Source organism: Neltuma alba, unplaced genomic scaffold (assembly GCF_004799145.2).
Source record: "Neltuma alba isolate B1F8T4 unplaced genomic scaffold, ASM479914v2 tig00010692_pilon, whole genome shotgun sequence".
In the NCBI taxonomy this organism is placed as follows: Eukaryota; Viridiplantae; Streptophyta; class Magnoliopsida; order Fabales; family Fabaceae; genus Neltuma; species Neltuma alba.
This window is the reverse complement of record NW_021635532.1, coordinates 1-16,189: the sequence shown is the minus strand read 5'-3', so window position 1 is coordinate 16,189 and position 16,189 is coordinate 1. Positions and strand designations below refer to the sequence as shown.

The window sequence follows — 16,189 nt, the reverse complement described above, 5'->3', positions numbered from 1 at the left end:
GATTAACATCCTATATTGTGTAGTGCACACTTTGAGCATTCAAATAAAACACATCGAGGGATGGTCACGTTATAATTTAAATTTTTTTCTACTTGATATAATTTGTAACAAAAAATTTCAATTACTGGAACATTAAATTTTTTTTTATTGTCAGCAATTTTGAAATTGATATGAGCGTGCAAGGTCAGTGGTGAATACAAAAATCAAGTACAACACAAGCAGGCAGAGAGAAATAAACAAAAGAAACATATGATTATTTGGCTCTAATATAAATTAATTTTAGGTTTTCAAAGTTCGTCCCTTGGTGTCATTAGAGATGAGAAGCTCATCGGTATATTTGAAGCTTGAGGAGAAGTACACACAAACAGTAACAATATTCATAAATTGCTGAGATTCAATCAGAATCATAAACATAATATAAAAGAAGTCAGATATGGACCTGATTGATCAATATTAGCTCGCCAACGGTATAGCAATAGGGCCTCATCCATCTTAAGCAGCGGTCCACCCTTTGATCTCGTTATCTGAGGGCGTCTTAGAATCGGGCAATTATTAGCAGAGAATGTTTGGAGGGAAGGGCAGACCATGATGCCTCTGTATACGACATCTAATTGTGTCATGAAATTTAATTTGAGAGATGTCAACTCGGGAAGAGTGATAGGTTCCAATTCAGAATGATCCTTTTCAGCTTCAACCATTTCTTTCATCTTCTGACAAGCATCAACATCGATGGTGCGCAAGTTTCGTAGGTGTGCCAATAACTTGGGTGTGATCAGAGCTTCCATGCTGTCGCAAAACGAAATAGAGAGATCTGTGAGATGAGAAAATAGGGGGGATTGAGGCAAGGAATCAGCATATGATGGCACTAAATCTTCCAAGTCCTCCTTATCCGTGCAAAAGGGGCAATTACAACAACACAAGCACTCCAAATCTTTGCAATGGCTAATTTCCAACAGTTCAATTTTGAGTGGCTCACTGTTGTCGCAGTATGATAAAACACTGCATAGGGATCCATTACCTGTCCCTAGGCGGCAATTCCTGATAACCAACTTGTTGGTTCCCCCTGGGAGTATTACTTTTTCATCTCCCAAGTCCATATCCTCAATATATATCTCTTTCACGGAATATTCTCTATCATAAGCATGATGAATACGGTGCCGGCCAACAACGTATTCTGCAACCCGTAAAGTTAATTGATAGCTTCTGGTTACACAATTATGGGCCAGGAAGCTCACAAAGTTATTGAATACGCTAATGTCACGAAAATAGGCTAGTACAACTTCCAACTTTTTCAAACCTTGTGTACCTTGTCCTATCGCATCCGTTGAGCATTGGGTCCAACCCACCTCAAGACATAGGCGTCTAAGATTGACCAGTGATTCCAAGCCCCTAGGTGCTTCAATGATTGGAGTAAAACATAGATCCAATGATATTAAGCTTTTCAATTTTATTAATGAAGGAATGCAACTCAATTCTCTACATCGAGAAAGTAATAATGCAATCAGACATTTCAAGTTGGACAATGATTCGGGCAGACGCTTGATCCCAGTCCCAGACAAATCAAGTACTTTAAGAACAGGCATGTTGTTGAAAAACTCATCTGAAATGTGGTTGAGTTCTACATTACAATTCAACAACAACGTCGAAAGTTGAGAAAACTTAAGACATGTTCCATTTGGAATTGTTTGTATCTTGTTTCCCGTCAGAAAAACTTTTTGTAAATCCTCTTTCCATTGGTCATCACTTGGTATTTCTGTCAAATTCTTGTAAGCTTTTCCCATAATTTTACAAGTTTCTTCTGCAATACCAATGGCAAGGATTCTAAGAAATTTATTTATCTTCCATTGATTCCGTTGATCATCATAATCCAACATGCTATGATCCTTTAATTTATACAACATGTTGTAACCTTTGTTATACTGCACCGTCAACTTCTTTGTCTCATCTATGCTTTCATAAACAAATTTTCTTAGCAAATAATTAGCATCGTCATTGTCAAAAATTCCATTGGTACTTAAAGCACAATCCAAGAAGAATATTTGCAATTTGTTATTTAAGAAATCATAGCTAGATCTCAAAACTGGCAATACCCATTTGTCCATTTCATATTGCCCATTGCCCAGGTTTTCAAGACATTCCAACATATGTCTCCATTCTCTAGCTTCTGTTCTCCCCTTCATGCTTGTCGCGATTCTAACAATAGCTAGGGGAAAACCCTCACATTTTTGTGCCACATTCTGTGCAATATCTTCCACTTCCGAAGACAGTTCTTCACGGAAGGACCCCAAAAACTCCTTAAACAAATCCCAACTCTCTTCATCATCATCATCATCATCATCTAGAGGCGCCACTTCTATTACCTTCTTACAACCCATACCTTGACACACATTCCATATACGGGTGGTCAAAATCAATTTAATTCGATTATCTGACATAGGAAATCCAACATCCTTTAGAAAGAAATGATCCCAAACATCATCTAAAATAATAACACATTTGTTCATCTCTTCGAATGCTTGAAATAATTTCCCGGCAATTCTTTTAACCTCAAACTCATCAGATATATCCAACTCAATTGATCTGGCGACCACTTTTTGCAAATGGGAGATGCTATTTTGTGATACAGTTACCCAAATAACTTTAATGTCGCTAGTAGCTTCTTCTGAAATAAGCTTGTTATGTATATGGGTTGCTAAGGCTGTTTTTCCTGACCCTGCCATTCCCCAAATTCCAATTGGTGACGGCTTGTCATCCATTATCCATTCCCATATATCTTTAATTTCCCATTGAAAACGCCCACCTATTAAATCTGTCGTAGGCAATATATAACCCGTGGAAGATCCTAGCAACAAGAATAGTAATGAATAATTAAGTAAAGAGAGTAAGAAGAATATATAAAAAATTAAACTAAACATATGGCATTCAAATTTTAAGTAGTCATATATAGACATATATACTCTATCATCGAAATTTTTCAGGAATCAAAATGTAAGTCACCACAGAATTTAGGCAGCATTAAATATTTTTCTGCACTTGTCCCTCATCAAATAATCAAAAAAGTTATGGACAAGAGAGTGGCTAAGAGAAATATACAAGAGAAGATTACAATTGAATGGGAGTAATTTTTGGAAGTTATGAAGTTTATCAAAAAGATTTTGGAAGTCATGAAAACTTTGGAAAGTTTAAAAACTTCAACTAGTTTTAATAAATTTTCATAAATAACATTTAAAATGAGCTGGACATATATTTTTTATGCTAACAGACGTACCTTTTCCTTGTTGGTTTTCATTCTCACTATCGGAAGCAGAAGATGACCCATCTTGAATCATTCCCTGACGGGTAGCTTCAGCTGGAATTTGTCCTGCTTCATTGGACAACGCCATAATCTATTAGACCGTCCAATGAGATTTTTTATTACAAAAAACCAAAAAAAAAAAAATTCCCCTGTGCATGTCTTTTGAAAAAATTTACCAGATCTAAGGCAAGAGCTAAAAAAATTCACCTCTGTCTGAAAATTAAAGGCGTATCTAATTAATTTAGTCTTCATTTAAACCTCTATATCACATATGATATCTTCAAAAATAAAGGCAATGTGGGATAGAAATGTAACAAACATCACATAAGATATCTTCCAAAAAAAAAAACCCTCTGTATGAATTAAAAAAAGATAGGAGGCGAGGGAGTATATAATTAAGCATTTTAGCTAATTCATTAGAATTAAAATATGGCATTTAACTCATCAAATCTGTCTCAAATGGAAAATATCCTTCAATTTTATCCAAGTTAAATAAGATTGTAAAGGAATACAAAAGGTTACATTAAAGTATTAATTGCAGGACAAAATTGACAAATAAATATTAATTACGCTCAAGATCAATCACTAAGTAATCAAAAAGTTATGGAGAAGAGAGTGGCAAAGAGGAAAATATGAGAGAAGTTTACAATCTGACGAGAGTAATTTTTTTAGGTTATGACAATTTTTTTGGCCAAAAACAAAGTTATGAAAATTTTTAAGAGTTTAAAAACTTCAACAAATTCATAAATGACAAATAAATGGAGGTGGATATAAATTTTACATGCTGATACTCATACCTTCTTCTAAACGATCTTGTCTATTCACTCCGTCAACTCGTAATCTTTTATTGCCATCTTGCTTTCCAACTTGTGCATAGTGGCGTCTTGCTTTATCATATAGACTTTGTTTTTCTTGGTTCAGGTCACTGTTGAGCAACTTCATAGCCAAATCTTCCCTTTCTTTTTCACTGTCAAACTAAATAGTTGTCCGTATCATTTATATGACCAAGGGTCTGTTTGGGATGAAGAAAAGGGAGGGGAGGAAAGGAAAGAAAGAATTTTAATGAGGCCGACTTTAAAAATCGAAGAAATTGGGTTAAAAATGTTTAATTAATTTTTAATACTTTTTATTTTACATATTCTCTTTATTAAAATTTTAAAATCCCATTTCTTCAATTTTTTTAAATCAACCTTATTAAAATTTTCTCCCCCTTATCCTTCCGTCCATTTGCCTCATGGGGTAGAAGAGACTACTTTGCGTGCCCGTGTAGGACTATGTGTGGGCATGTGTGAGTGCTGAGCTATGAATCTATGACTATATGTTTGTAAGAAGTCATACCTGAAATGAAGGATTTCTCTTCACATAATTACATGATTGTTCCATGAACTTCATAACAAAGATACCGCAGTCAAATCTACAAATTAATATATATATATATATATATATGATAAAGTCCTGATAAAAGCTTTTTCTAGTAAAGTTTATATAACTTTACATAATAATTGTCGACTCACCCATTGGGCTGTGGGAGGATGTCAGTTTCCATCTTCGAACGAAATTCCGTAAATGCTACCTCTATGAAGAGTTTTTCCATGGCAAGCAACTAGATACATAAAGCATAAATTCTACAAAATCAAAAGAATAATTGATCGATTAAGGTTGTCAATATTGCAATGATCTAACACTCACCAATTTTTTGGTTGTCTCATCACGTTCTATTTCAGCCACAAATGTATTGAGTAGAGAATCCCACACTTCAATCTCTTTATTCTTTAAATGGATAATATATAAATAAAAATGTCCACCATTTGACTTCGCTCCAATGTGAACAGGAATAAATATCTAATATTTGTGATAACAAAAATTAAATTGATATATATAGCAGGAAAAAAAAAAAGGTAATCAGGTCGACAAAGAAAGTTTTCTATAAAGAGTTAAAAAGACTTGACATACCTTCTCACAGGATTTCAAGTCAGACGTATAATTTTCTCTTATTTTTTGGCGATCGACAAAGTCCAAGAAGCGAGCTATGCTGTATTTGAGTGCTGCCTCCTATGATCACATTACGTTGAACCATTAAGAGTTATTGTCAATGAACTAGCTTTAGATTAAACAACTACTGACATGCATCATGTAACAAAAAAGGGAATAGGAAATCACCGAAAATGTCACAGGGAGATAACAATTCGAAGGTGTAATTTTCTTCTTTCGCTCAATATGAGTTAACATCTCCGCAAAAGCATCTATTACCTAAGGATGCATGAAACTGAATGTCATTAATATAAATAAAACCTTTTTCATTAATATTAAAATAGAATATAAAAATATAATAAATAAATACTCACCAATGAATCCAAAAAAGCCCCTGGTCTAAGCGTGGCAAATTCTTCTTGAGTCAAATATGAAAGTGGGGAACCAAAAACCTTATCTTCAGGACTGAAGAATTAATTAAAATGATATATTTATCAAAACATGAATTAGAGTGATTTGAAAAAAGAAAACAAAAAATAAAATACATTCATCTACACATATTAGAAGCACATATACAGTGAGAAGCATGAATCTAACCTTAAGCATTCAAACACATATTGTATAACCTTCAAGTCTTCAGTCTCCCCATCGGAAACAGAAGAAGACCCAACAACTCGAACCCCTTTCTGATACTTGGCATCAGCTTGACTTTGTCCTGCTTCGTTCGGCATGCTATAATCTATTATACCGTCCACTGAGATTTCTTATAAGGAAAAAATATAAATAAAATGAAATAAAATTCCCTGAGCATGACTTGTAAAAAAATTTACCAGAACTAAGGGAAGAGTTAAAAGTTAAAACTCTTCACCTCTGTCCGAAAAGTAAAGGAGTATCTAATTGATTTTATCTTCATTTAAACCTATCGTATAGCGTAACTCTAAATAATTGGGTCAACATTAAATAACGGCAATGTGGGAGAAATGTAATAAATATCAAGTTGGCAAAAAAACAAAAAGAAAAAATCCCCTCTGCAGGAATTATTAAAAAGATAGAAGGGAGCATAATAATATATAATCGCGTAACCTTGGTGACAATGTCGGAGGTTGTCTCTGAGATCATTGGAGTTTCCTCTGTCTGGAACATATTTTGCACAGGCTCGAATGCCTCCGCCTTTACCTCCTTTAATATGAGATCTGATTCTGGTGGCACCTCCTGCGAATTCCAATTTACAATATTTACACTTCCATCTTCGTCCTTCCTCCAATACCACAACGTGTCGCCACACATCATCATCCTTTGGCCTCCCACCAACTACCTTTTTCATTATTACTGTTCCTGCATATGCAATATATATACAGAGACAGAACCAAAGTGATAATAATTAAAATTGAAGTCATATATACAGTTCCACAGTTTGGGGATTGAGTTTTCGCCAATAAATCTAATCTACTTTTCCCGCACATACAAAATCATCTACCTTTCCTTAATATGCATGCAATTTGATCGAGCAAAGTAATGAAGGGATGAAGATTATTGTGCGCAGAGAAACTTCAGAGAGCGACCAACCTTGAATCTGTCCAATTAGAGAATGAACAATCGTGGAAAGGCAGAAGCAGAAGTAACAAACACAGGAAGATGAAAATGAGGTCACCTGATAATGATCAAAAGGAAAGACAGAGGAAATTGAGAGAGGAAGTTACTGAATGCCATTGCAAGTTGAGGATTGAAGCATGGTGGACAGCTGACTCCGGTGAGAAACAGTAGTTGAGTTGAGTCCGTAGAATAGAAATGTGATGATGAAGAAGAAGGACTCTGGGGGAAGAGTGTTGTAATATTTTTTGGGTGTGTCAAAGAAAGGATCCTACATTAATTGGGAATGTGGAAGATGAAAATAAATTGAGCATTAATCATGGACAGATTTTCTTATTATTATTATGAATTATGAATATTATGAATAGGAAAATCAAATGTAGAAGAGTTTTAAATGGATTTCCAATGCATTAAAAGATTTAAAAGTGGCCCATTAAAATCCTTTAATACTGAAGCATTTAAATTATTCAACGGAAATTTTCTATGATTATCCAACGCCTTGAAACGCTTGATATCCAGGTGCTTTAAACATGTTTTAATGTATTAAATGATGGCCATGAATTTCAAAATGGAGTAACGTCTGAAATGTTTGAAGTGTTGGTGCGGTTTTATTCCTTTTAATATATTAAACAATGATTATGAAATACAAAACGGAAGCTTTATCTCTTTGCCTCCAACCGTTCACATTATGCAATTAAATCATTTAATGTGCAACGTTCAAAACTGAAATTTGATTAGCTTTAAGAGGCAAGCAATATTCAGATCATGGAGGCCTATAAAAGGGTGCTCTGGTCTAAGGTTCAGAACACATAGCTCTAGAGTTTTTGAGCTCCTCTCTTCCCCCTCTTGTGTGTTCTCTTACCAGCTGAGTTTACTACTATCTTCTGCTGTTCTGCTCACCCTGTTATATAGGAAGGATCCGTTTAATCCTGGGGAGTGCCGCATCCTTATCTACCGGTGGTTGCGGAATAGCTCTTAAGGACAGCGTACTTAGGACGTGACTCGGATTAACTATTTATTTTGCAGGTGCTGCCGCCAACAATCTTAAGAGCTAATCACATCATGGAACAACCCCGCAACACTGCTACTCAGAATAACCATGATGCTGCCCCAGTCACTGTTGTTCCAACAGCAGTTCCTATTCCTAGGCCGTTCCCTAACACTTCAAAAATAGAGACATTTGATGGAAGGAATTTCAGGCGGTGGCAGGAGCGAGTTTACTCTGTCCTTGACATGCATGGAGTAGCTGCTGCTCTTACTCAGTCCGAACCAACTCCAGATGCTGATCAAGCCCAGAAAGATATTTGGACACATGCTAATAAGGTTTGCAGACACACTCTCATCAGTACTTTATCTAATGACCTGTTCGATGTGTACTGTGTCTATAAGGAAGCACACAAGATATGGGAGTCTCTTATCCTCAAGTACACTGCTGAGGATGATGGGAAACAGAAGTTTGTGGTGGGGAACTTCTACAAATGGGAGATAACTGAAGAGAAAGACATCAAGCTCCAAATCAATGAGTACCACAAGTTGCTGGAGGAGCTTCGTGCTGAGAAGATCAATCTACCAGATGAGTTCGTAGCTGGTATACTGATCGAGAAGCTGCCAGAAACATGGAGTGACTACAAACAACAGTTAAAGCACAAGCAGAAGCAGTTGTCCCTGTCAGATCTAATTACCCACATAATAATTGAAGACACAAACAGAAAGGCTATACAAGCTGCGAAAGGAAAGGAAATAGCTGCCAAAGCAAACCTGGTGGAATCAAAACTGCGCTCCAAGAGGTATGATCCCAAAAACAAAAATAACAAAAATAAGAAATCTGATTACAAATCCAAGGACTCTAACCCCAAATTCAAAAAGAAAGGCAATTGTTTTGTTGTGGAAAGCTAGGGCACTATGCGGCGCAATGTAGAAAAAGGGCTACTCAAAAGGGTGATAATCCTCCTAAGCCAAATGTGAATTTGTTGAAGGAGATGATGGCAGTGATGATGAAGTCATAGCTGCAGTGGTCTCTCAAGCCCTCATTGTGACTGATGTGAAGAAATGGGTAGTGGATTCAGGAGCCACTAAGCACATTTGTGCAAACAGAGAGATGTTTACCTCCTTTGAAGAAGGGGAAGACCACATCTACCTTGCCAACTCTCGAACTGCTAAGGTTCAGGGAAAAGGAAAAGTGGTACTGAAACTCACATCGGGGAAGACCTTGGCACTGAATGATGTTCTGTATGTGCCTGATGTTAGGGCAAACTTAGTCTCTGTGGCGCTGCTTGGGAAAGCTGGGGTTAGAGTGTCGTTTGAGTCTGACAAGGTTGTCATGACTAAGAACAATGTTCTCATTGGGAAGGGATATTGTAATCAGGGTCTGTTTGTTTTAAGTGTTGCTGAAATTAATGAAAATGCATCTTCTTCTGCTTACTTGATTGACTCTTTTGACATATGGCATGCTAGATTAGGACATGCTCATAAATCAAAATCAAAAGTTAATTCATGGAATTAAAAGTAATGATTTTAACAAATGTGAAGTTTGTGTAGAAACTAAATTAACTAAGAAGCCACATTTTTCTACTCAGAGAGAAACTGAATTGTTATCTTTAATTCATACTGACTTAGGGGATTTAAAACAAGTTCAAACTAGAGGAGGCAAAAGATATTATATCACTTTTATTGATGATTTTTCAAGATATACTAAAGTATATTTATTGAGAAATAAAGATGAAGCTTTTGAAATGTTTCTTTTGTATAAAGCAGAAGTAGAAAATCAACTGAATAAAAAGATTAAACGAGTTAGGTCAGACAGAGGAGGAGAATATTTATTATTAAATGATTTTTGTGAAAAAGAGGGTATAATCCATGAAGTAACTCCTCCTTATTCACCTGAATCTAATGGCATAGCAGAAAGGAAAAATAGAACTTTAAAAGAAATGATGAATGCTCTGCTTGTGAGTTCTGCTGCACCTGATAACTTGTGGGGTGAAGCTTTGTTGTCTGCTTGTTTTTTACAAAATAGAATACCCCATAGGAAAACTAAAAAGACACCTTATGAATTATGGAAAGGATTTGTGCCTAACCTCAAATATTTAAAAGTGTGGGGGTGTCTTGCAAAAGTTTTATTACCTGATTCTAAAAAGAGAAAGATTGGTTCTAAAACTTCTGATTGCATGTTTATTGGTTACGCTCAAAAAAGTGCTGCTTATCATTTTCTAGTTTTGAAAAGTGATATTTTGGATTCTAATACGATTGTTGAAACAAAAGATGCAGAATTTTTTGAACATATATTTCCTTTGAAAGTTGAGCGTGTCCCTAAAAGAGTTGAAAACTCTTCTTTGGAAAAAACTTCAAATGATAGTTTGAGTGAGAATTTAAGGAGAAGTAAAAGACAAAGAAAAGAAACGTCTTTTGGAGATGATTTTTATACTTATTTAGTAGAAGGTGATCCGAAAAATTTTCATGAAGCTATTTCTTCTCCAGATTCTCAGTTTTGGAAAGAAGCTATTAAAGCTGAAATAAATTCTTTAAATCAAAATAAAACATGGGTTTTGGTTGACTTGCCTCCAGGAGCAAAACCTATTGGATGCAAATGGGTTTTTAGGAAAAAATATTTTCCAGATGGATCAATTGATAAACATAAGGCTAGATTGGTAGCCAAAGGTTTTACTCAAAAAGAAAACGTTGATTACTTTGATACATTTTCTCCCGTGACTAGGATTTCTTCTGTTAGAATCCTGATTGCTTTAGCTTCGATCCACAAGCTTTTTATTCACCAAATGGATGTTAAAACAGCCTTTTTAAATGGTGATTTAGAAGAAGAAATTTATATGACCCAACCTGAGGGGTGTATAGTTCCTGGACAAGAAAACAAAGTTTGCAAACTTGTTAAGTCTTTATATGGTTTGAAACAAGCGCCTAAACAATGGCATGAAAAGCTAGACCAAGTTTTGTTGAGTAGTGGCTTCTCTACTGTTGAGGTAGAACGTTGTGTTTATACAAAACTTGTAAATAGTGATTGTGTGATTATTTGCTTATATGTAGATGATACGCTTATTTTTGGTACTAGCATGAATATTGTGTGTGAGACAAAATGTTTTCTTGCTTCAAATTTTGACATGAAAGATCTGGGTGAAGCAAAGGTCATATTGGGCGTAAAAATCATAAGGAATAAACATGGTATCCTACTTTCTCAAGAACACTATGTTGAGAAAATCCTGAGAAAGTTCGAACACTATGATGTTTCTCCTGTTAACACTCCTTATGATTCCAATATGCATTTAACAAAACATGAAGGAGATCCAGTGGCTCAATCTAGATATGCACAGATTATCGGAGTCTGTTGCATTTAATGAACTATACCAGGCCGGACATAGCCTATGCTGTGTGTAGGTTGAGCAGATACACTCACTGCCCAAGTAGTAAGCATTGGGAGGCTTTGCTAAGGGTATTGAGTTACCTGAGGGGTACCATGAACTATGGTATACTATATAGTGGATTTCCCGCTGTATTAGAAGGATACAGTGATGCTAGCTGGGTTTCAGACTCAGATGAGACAAAATCCACTAGTGGCTATATTTTCAATCTTGGTGGTGGTGCAGTAACATGGAAGTCAGCCAAACAAACTATACTAACAAAATCCTCAAGGGATTCTGAGTTTATTGCAATGGAGTTGGCTGGTTCTGAGGCCGAGTGGTTGAAAAACTTCTTAGCGAATATTCCATTGGGTGAAAAACCAACACCATCAGTGTCTTTACATTGTGATAGCCAATCAGCGATAGCTACGGCTAAAAATAAAACCTTTAATGGTAAAAGTAAACATATTCGATTGAGACATAATATTATAAGGCAGCTGCTAAAAGATGGAGTAATCTCAGTCGATTATGTGAGGTCAGAAGTGAACCTAGCGGATCTGTTAACAAAACCTCTAGGGAGGAAACAAATTTATGAAACATCGAGGGGAATGGGACTAAAGCCAATTTGAAACTAACAGCGATAGCAACCCAACCTTTGTGATTGGTGATCCCATGAAGAAGGTTCAATGGGTAAGAACAAGTCGTTTGTTAGTTTCTGCTAGCACTAAATAAAGTAGCAGTCCTTTTCTATGGTGTGTGAGAAAGTGCTAGAATGCATTTTGGTGAGGCTGAGCAGAAGCTCTTAATGATTTCATAGTCTCACGGGACGGTGTGCTCATTGCAGGTACACTTAATGAAATCACCTCTACGAATGTGGAGTGGGGCCGCTCCTATGAGATCGTGGCAAAATCTCTAGAGCATTCGTTATGCACCAGGCACGCGCATGGCCGTTTTAACGTGCAAAAACGCCGTTAACAACAGGAATGTGGGGGTACAGTCTGACTATTAATACCCCTAGTACACACCTAGAGATGTTGGTTTTAAGTTCATAAGAACCACCGGCACCTCTGTGTACTAAGTATTATTAGTCTAGGTCTGGTTTTAAGTTCAAAGGACCACCAGATACAATGATTGTACTCATGTGTGTAACTCAGCTAATGGTATTTTCTTTGACACATGTGGGGGATTGTTGTAATATTTTTTGGGTGTGTCAAAGAAAGGATCCTACATTAATTGGGAATGTGGGAAGATGAAAATAAATTGAGCATTAATCATGGACAGATTTTCTTATTATTATTATGAATAGGAAAATCAAATGTAGAAGAGTTTTAAATGGATTTCCAATGCATTAAAAGATTTAAAAGTGGCCCATTAAAATCCTTTAATACTGAAGCATTTAATTATTCAACGGAAATTTTCTATGATTATCCAACGCCTTGAAACGCTTGATATCCAGGTGCTTTAAACATGTTTTAATGTATTAAATGATGGCCATGAATTTCAAAATGGAGTAACGTCTGAAATGTTTGAAGTGTTGGTGCGGTTTTATTCCTTTTAATAATTAAACAATGATTATGAAATACAAAACGGAAGCTTTATCTCTTTGCCTCCAACCGTTCACATTATGCAATTAAATCATTTAATGTGCAACGTTCAAAACTGAAATTTGATTAGCTTTAGGCTATATTCAGACATGGAGCCTATAGAGTTTTTGAGCTCCTCTCTTTCCCCTCTTGAGTGTGTTCTCTTACCAGCTGAGTTTACTACTATCTTCTGTTGTTCTGCTCACCCTGTTATATAGGAAGGATCCGTTTAATCCTGGGGAGTGCCGCATCCTTATCTACCGGTGGTTGCGGAATAGCTCTTAAGGATAGCGTCTTAGAACGTGACTCGGATTAACTATTTATTTTGCAGGTGCTGCCGCCAACAAAGAGTCAGTCTGAAATAATTACTGTGTATTGTACAGTCCAGCTGTATGACAGAGTGCTTTATCAGAATGGTGGATAAGAAAAAGAGAGAGGACGGATTCTTGTCTGATTGGCACATTCACTCCGTCGGCAGAAGCGGGAAACACTTTTTATTTAAAACCTATTCATATTTAAATCGGTTGTTGAGCTTCTAATCTCTGAAGTTTAAACTAATTAATACTTCATCTTATTCTTATTATGAGACTAATTTGTGTACCAAAATAAAAAAATCAGTTAAAATTAATTTTCTTGAATGTCACACCTATATTACAAAGCATCCACACCGAGGCATTCAACTTGTCAACTCACAATATAACGAAAGAATATAATTTCAGTTCACATAATCAAATTGAAAAGAAGAAATCAAAGAGAACAAATTACCGAATCTTACTCCTTTATACTTAAATATAAAAATTAATTTTTTAGTCTTTTAAATTTTAACTAACTTATAACTTAGTCCCTCATAACTCGACTCTCCTTTCATTTCTACTGGACGAGAAAGATGACAAGCTCTGTTTTTTTCCCCTAAAAAAATACTAAATATGTATAACTTGCGTTGGATGACATGTCAGCAATCTTTAGTGGCATAAAATATTATTTTTTGCCATATAAGATAATTATTTGGTGACTAAAAATAAATTATATATGATAAGGATTAAATTATTAAATTTGAAAAAAAAAATTAGAAACTGAGCTATCCCGAGTCATAGTTGAAGGACTGAAGTATAAGTGAATTAAAACTTAGAACACCAGAAGATTAATTTTTTTCTAAAAATTAATATGAAAAGAAGAAGTCAAGCCTGTTACAAAGCATCTACGCCGAGGCAATCAAATTTTGCATTTAAATGAATGAACTTACTTTATTTCTATTTTTATATTTATTATTTTTTCTTAGACTAAATTATCTTATATATAAATTAATATATAATTTAATATTATAAGAAAAAAATTTTAAAAAATCATGTCACATTTATTAACATTAAATAATCTATTTAATTTCTTACATTAAATATTTAAAAAATGATAAAAAAACTAAAAATTATTAAATTTCAAATTAGATTTGATGACAACATTTTATTTAATGCTTTACAATACTAAACTTGTAACTACTATCCTGTAATTTTCAACTTTTTTCTTATTATTTTTTGATATTAAATAAAAAGATATTACAAGTCATGAATTGAGGCATGAATTGAAACAGTAGTGTTGCAGGCTTTGGGGATTTCGGGAAACATGCGCAATGATTGTTGTTTAATATAAACTCTTCTAAGTATTTTAACCTAAACCAAAAACTTATTTTATCTGTTTATTTCATATTTCATAAATTACTTCCTATTTTTTAAAAACTGCTTTTACAAATATTAGTTGCGATTCTAAACATGTATTAAAAACAGTTTTTTAATTATAATTTATAAATATAGATATATGTTAAGACTTAAGAGCGTTTTATTTTAATTTACATAAAAATACCTCAGCTAAGTGATTATGGGACATTCTGCTAGTGTACATCTGAGGGTGCAGAGCATCCAACGTCCTCCAGCTGTATCACATAATGCTTTACAATTGGGAAAAAAATTTTGCAGGGCAAAAGTGACTTTACAAAGGACCACGCGATTTTTGAAATTATACGGTAATACCAAAGCACCAAATCAAAATATATAATATATATATATGTTTTGATGGTAAATTATCAAAATATTATTTATTTATTTATTATTTTACACGTATATATATATGCATTTTAACATGTAGCGATTAAAAAAAATATAAGTGTATATATAAAATTTATAACTTCCAATTTATATTATAACTACTGGTCCAAAAATTTATGAATTTTTATAAGTAAATTTACATATATATAAATATTTAGCAACTAAAAATAAAAAATTTATTAGTGTACATATAAAAATTTCAAGAGTTAAAACAAAAATTTACAATTATTCATCGGTGAATTTATAAGTATATAGAAATATTTCAACAACTAATAATAATAAAATAACAAACGTGGATGGAATGATGTTTTGGTCATTTACTATTAAAAATATAATTTTACTCCAGTTCTTTGTTTACTGCATACTACAATGTAATTATGAAATTTTTGGGGTGAACAAAAATTAAGTTATTTATCAGTTTCTTTAATGAAATTGTCCCTTTATTAGAATGATTTATGAGAAAAGACAGATTGTTGTCTGCTTGACCCGATGAAAACAGTAATACTATCACCATCTCTTTTTAACCATGAGTTAGTAAATAAAATGGTTGTTGAATTTATAGCTTTCTATAAACTAAATAGTAAATCCATACTACAAATTTAAGGAAAAAATTAAAAGAAATACTTCTCTAATTATTAATATAATATCTAATTATTAAATTGATTTTGATATATTTGTATTCCGTGCTCAGCACCCAAAACCTGCACGTTTTGAGTGGTGAGCGCTTTTTTTCATGTTGAGGATTGAGGCATGGTGGACAGCTGACCCCGGTGGGAAACAGTAGTTGAGTCGAGTCCACAGAATAGGAATATGATGATGAGAAAATTACTGAACGCTAATTTCAAGTTGAGGATCGAAGCATGGCGGACGACTGAGACTGACTCCGGTGAGAAACAGTAGTGCTTCTGCTTTGATGCCTCAGCGCAAAGTGGAGAAAGAATAGGCATATTCCATAGTTAATTAAGAAGTTTAGGGATTTCGAGATCAGAAAAGATGGATTATAAAATACTCACATGAGCGTAACTTTTCCCCGAAAAATAAATCATTGTTTATATAGAATACTCCTCCGGTCCTTAATATAAGACCCATTTAACTAATTTGATTAGATTAAGGAAGTTAGGTAAGTTAGTTAATTATAAGAAAAGTGACATATTTTTTCTAAAACATCATAATCATCTTTTTTAATACCCCCTCTCCTTCTTCTACTTGATTATGGTTGAGAGAAGTATCTATAGGGGTAATTTAGAGAAAATTGATAAATATAAAAAAAAGGTCTTATATTTAGGACCAAAATCAACACAAGAATTG

General features: G+C 34.3%; 1 protein-coding gene across 1 annotated transcript; it reads right to left on the bottom strand.

Moving 5' to 3' along the window:
* Nucleotides 1–404: 404 nt before the first annotated feature.
* LOC114758413 (disease resistance protein At4g27190-like) lies at nt 405–6,590 on the bottom strand. The gene is made up of 9 exons (XM_028947448.1): nt 6,350–6,590; nt 5,864–6,020; nt 5,641–5,731; nt 5,456–5,545; nt 5,249–5,347; nt 4,810–4,898; nt 4,093–4,262; nt 3,269–3,361; nt 405–2,842 (listed from the first exon to the last, which is right to left on the bottom strand). Exons 1-9 carry the CDS (start codon nt 6,588–6,590, stop codon nt 405–407), a joined length of 3,468 nt encoding a protein of 1,155 aa, XP_028803281.1.
* Nucleotides 6,591–16,189: the final 9,599 nt, after the last annotated feature.

Coding starts and splice junctions, on each gene's coding strand:
- LOC114758413 (XM_028947448.1), bottom strand. CDS start 6,590: ATGAAAAAGGTAGTTGGTGGGAGGCCAAAGGATGATGATGTGTGGCGA. Junction 6,021..6,349: donor CCTCCGACATTGTCACCAAG/GTTACGCGATTA, acceptor AAGAAATCTCAG/TGGACGGTATAATAGATTAT. Junction 5,546..5,640: donor GGGCTTTTTTGGATTCATTG/GTGAGTATTTAT, acceptor ATGCATCCTTAG/GTAATAGATGCTTTTGCGGA.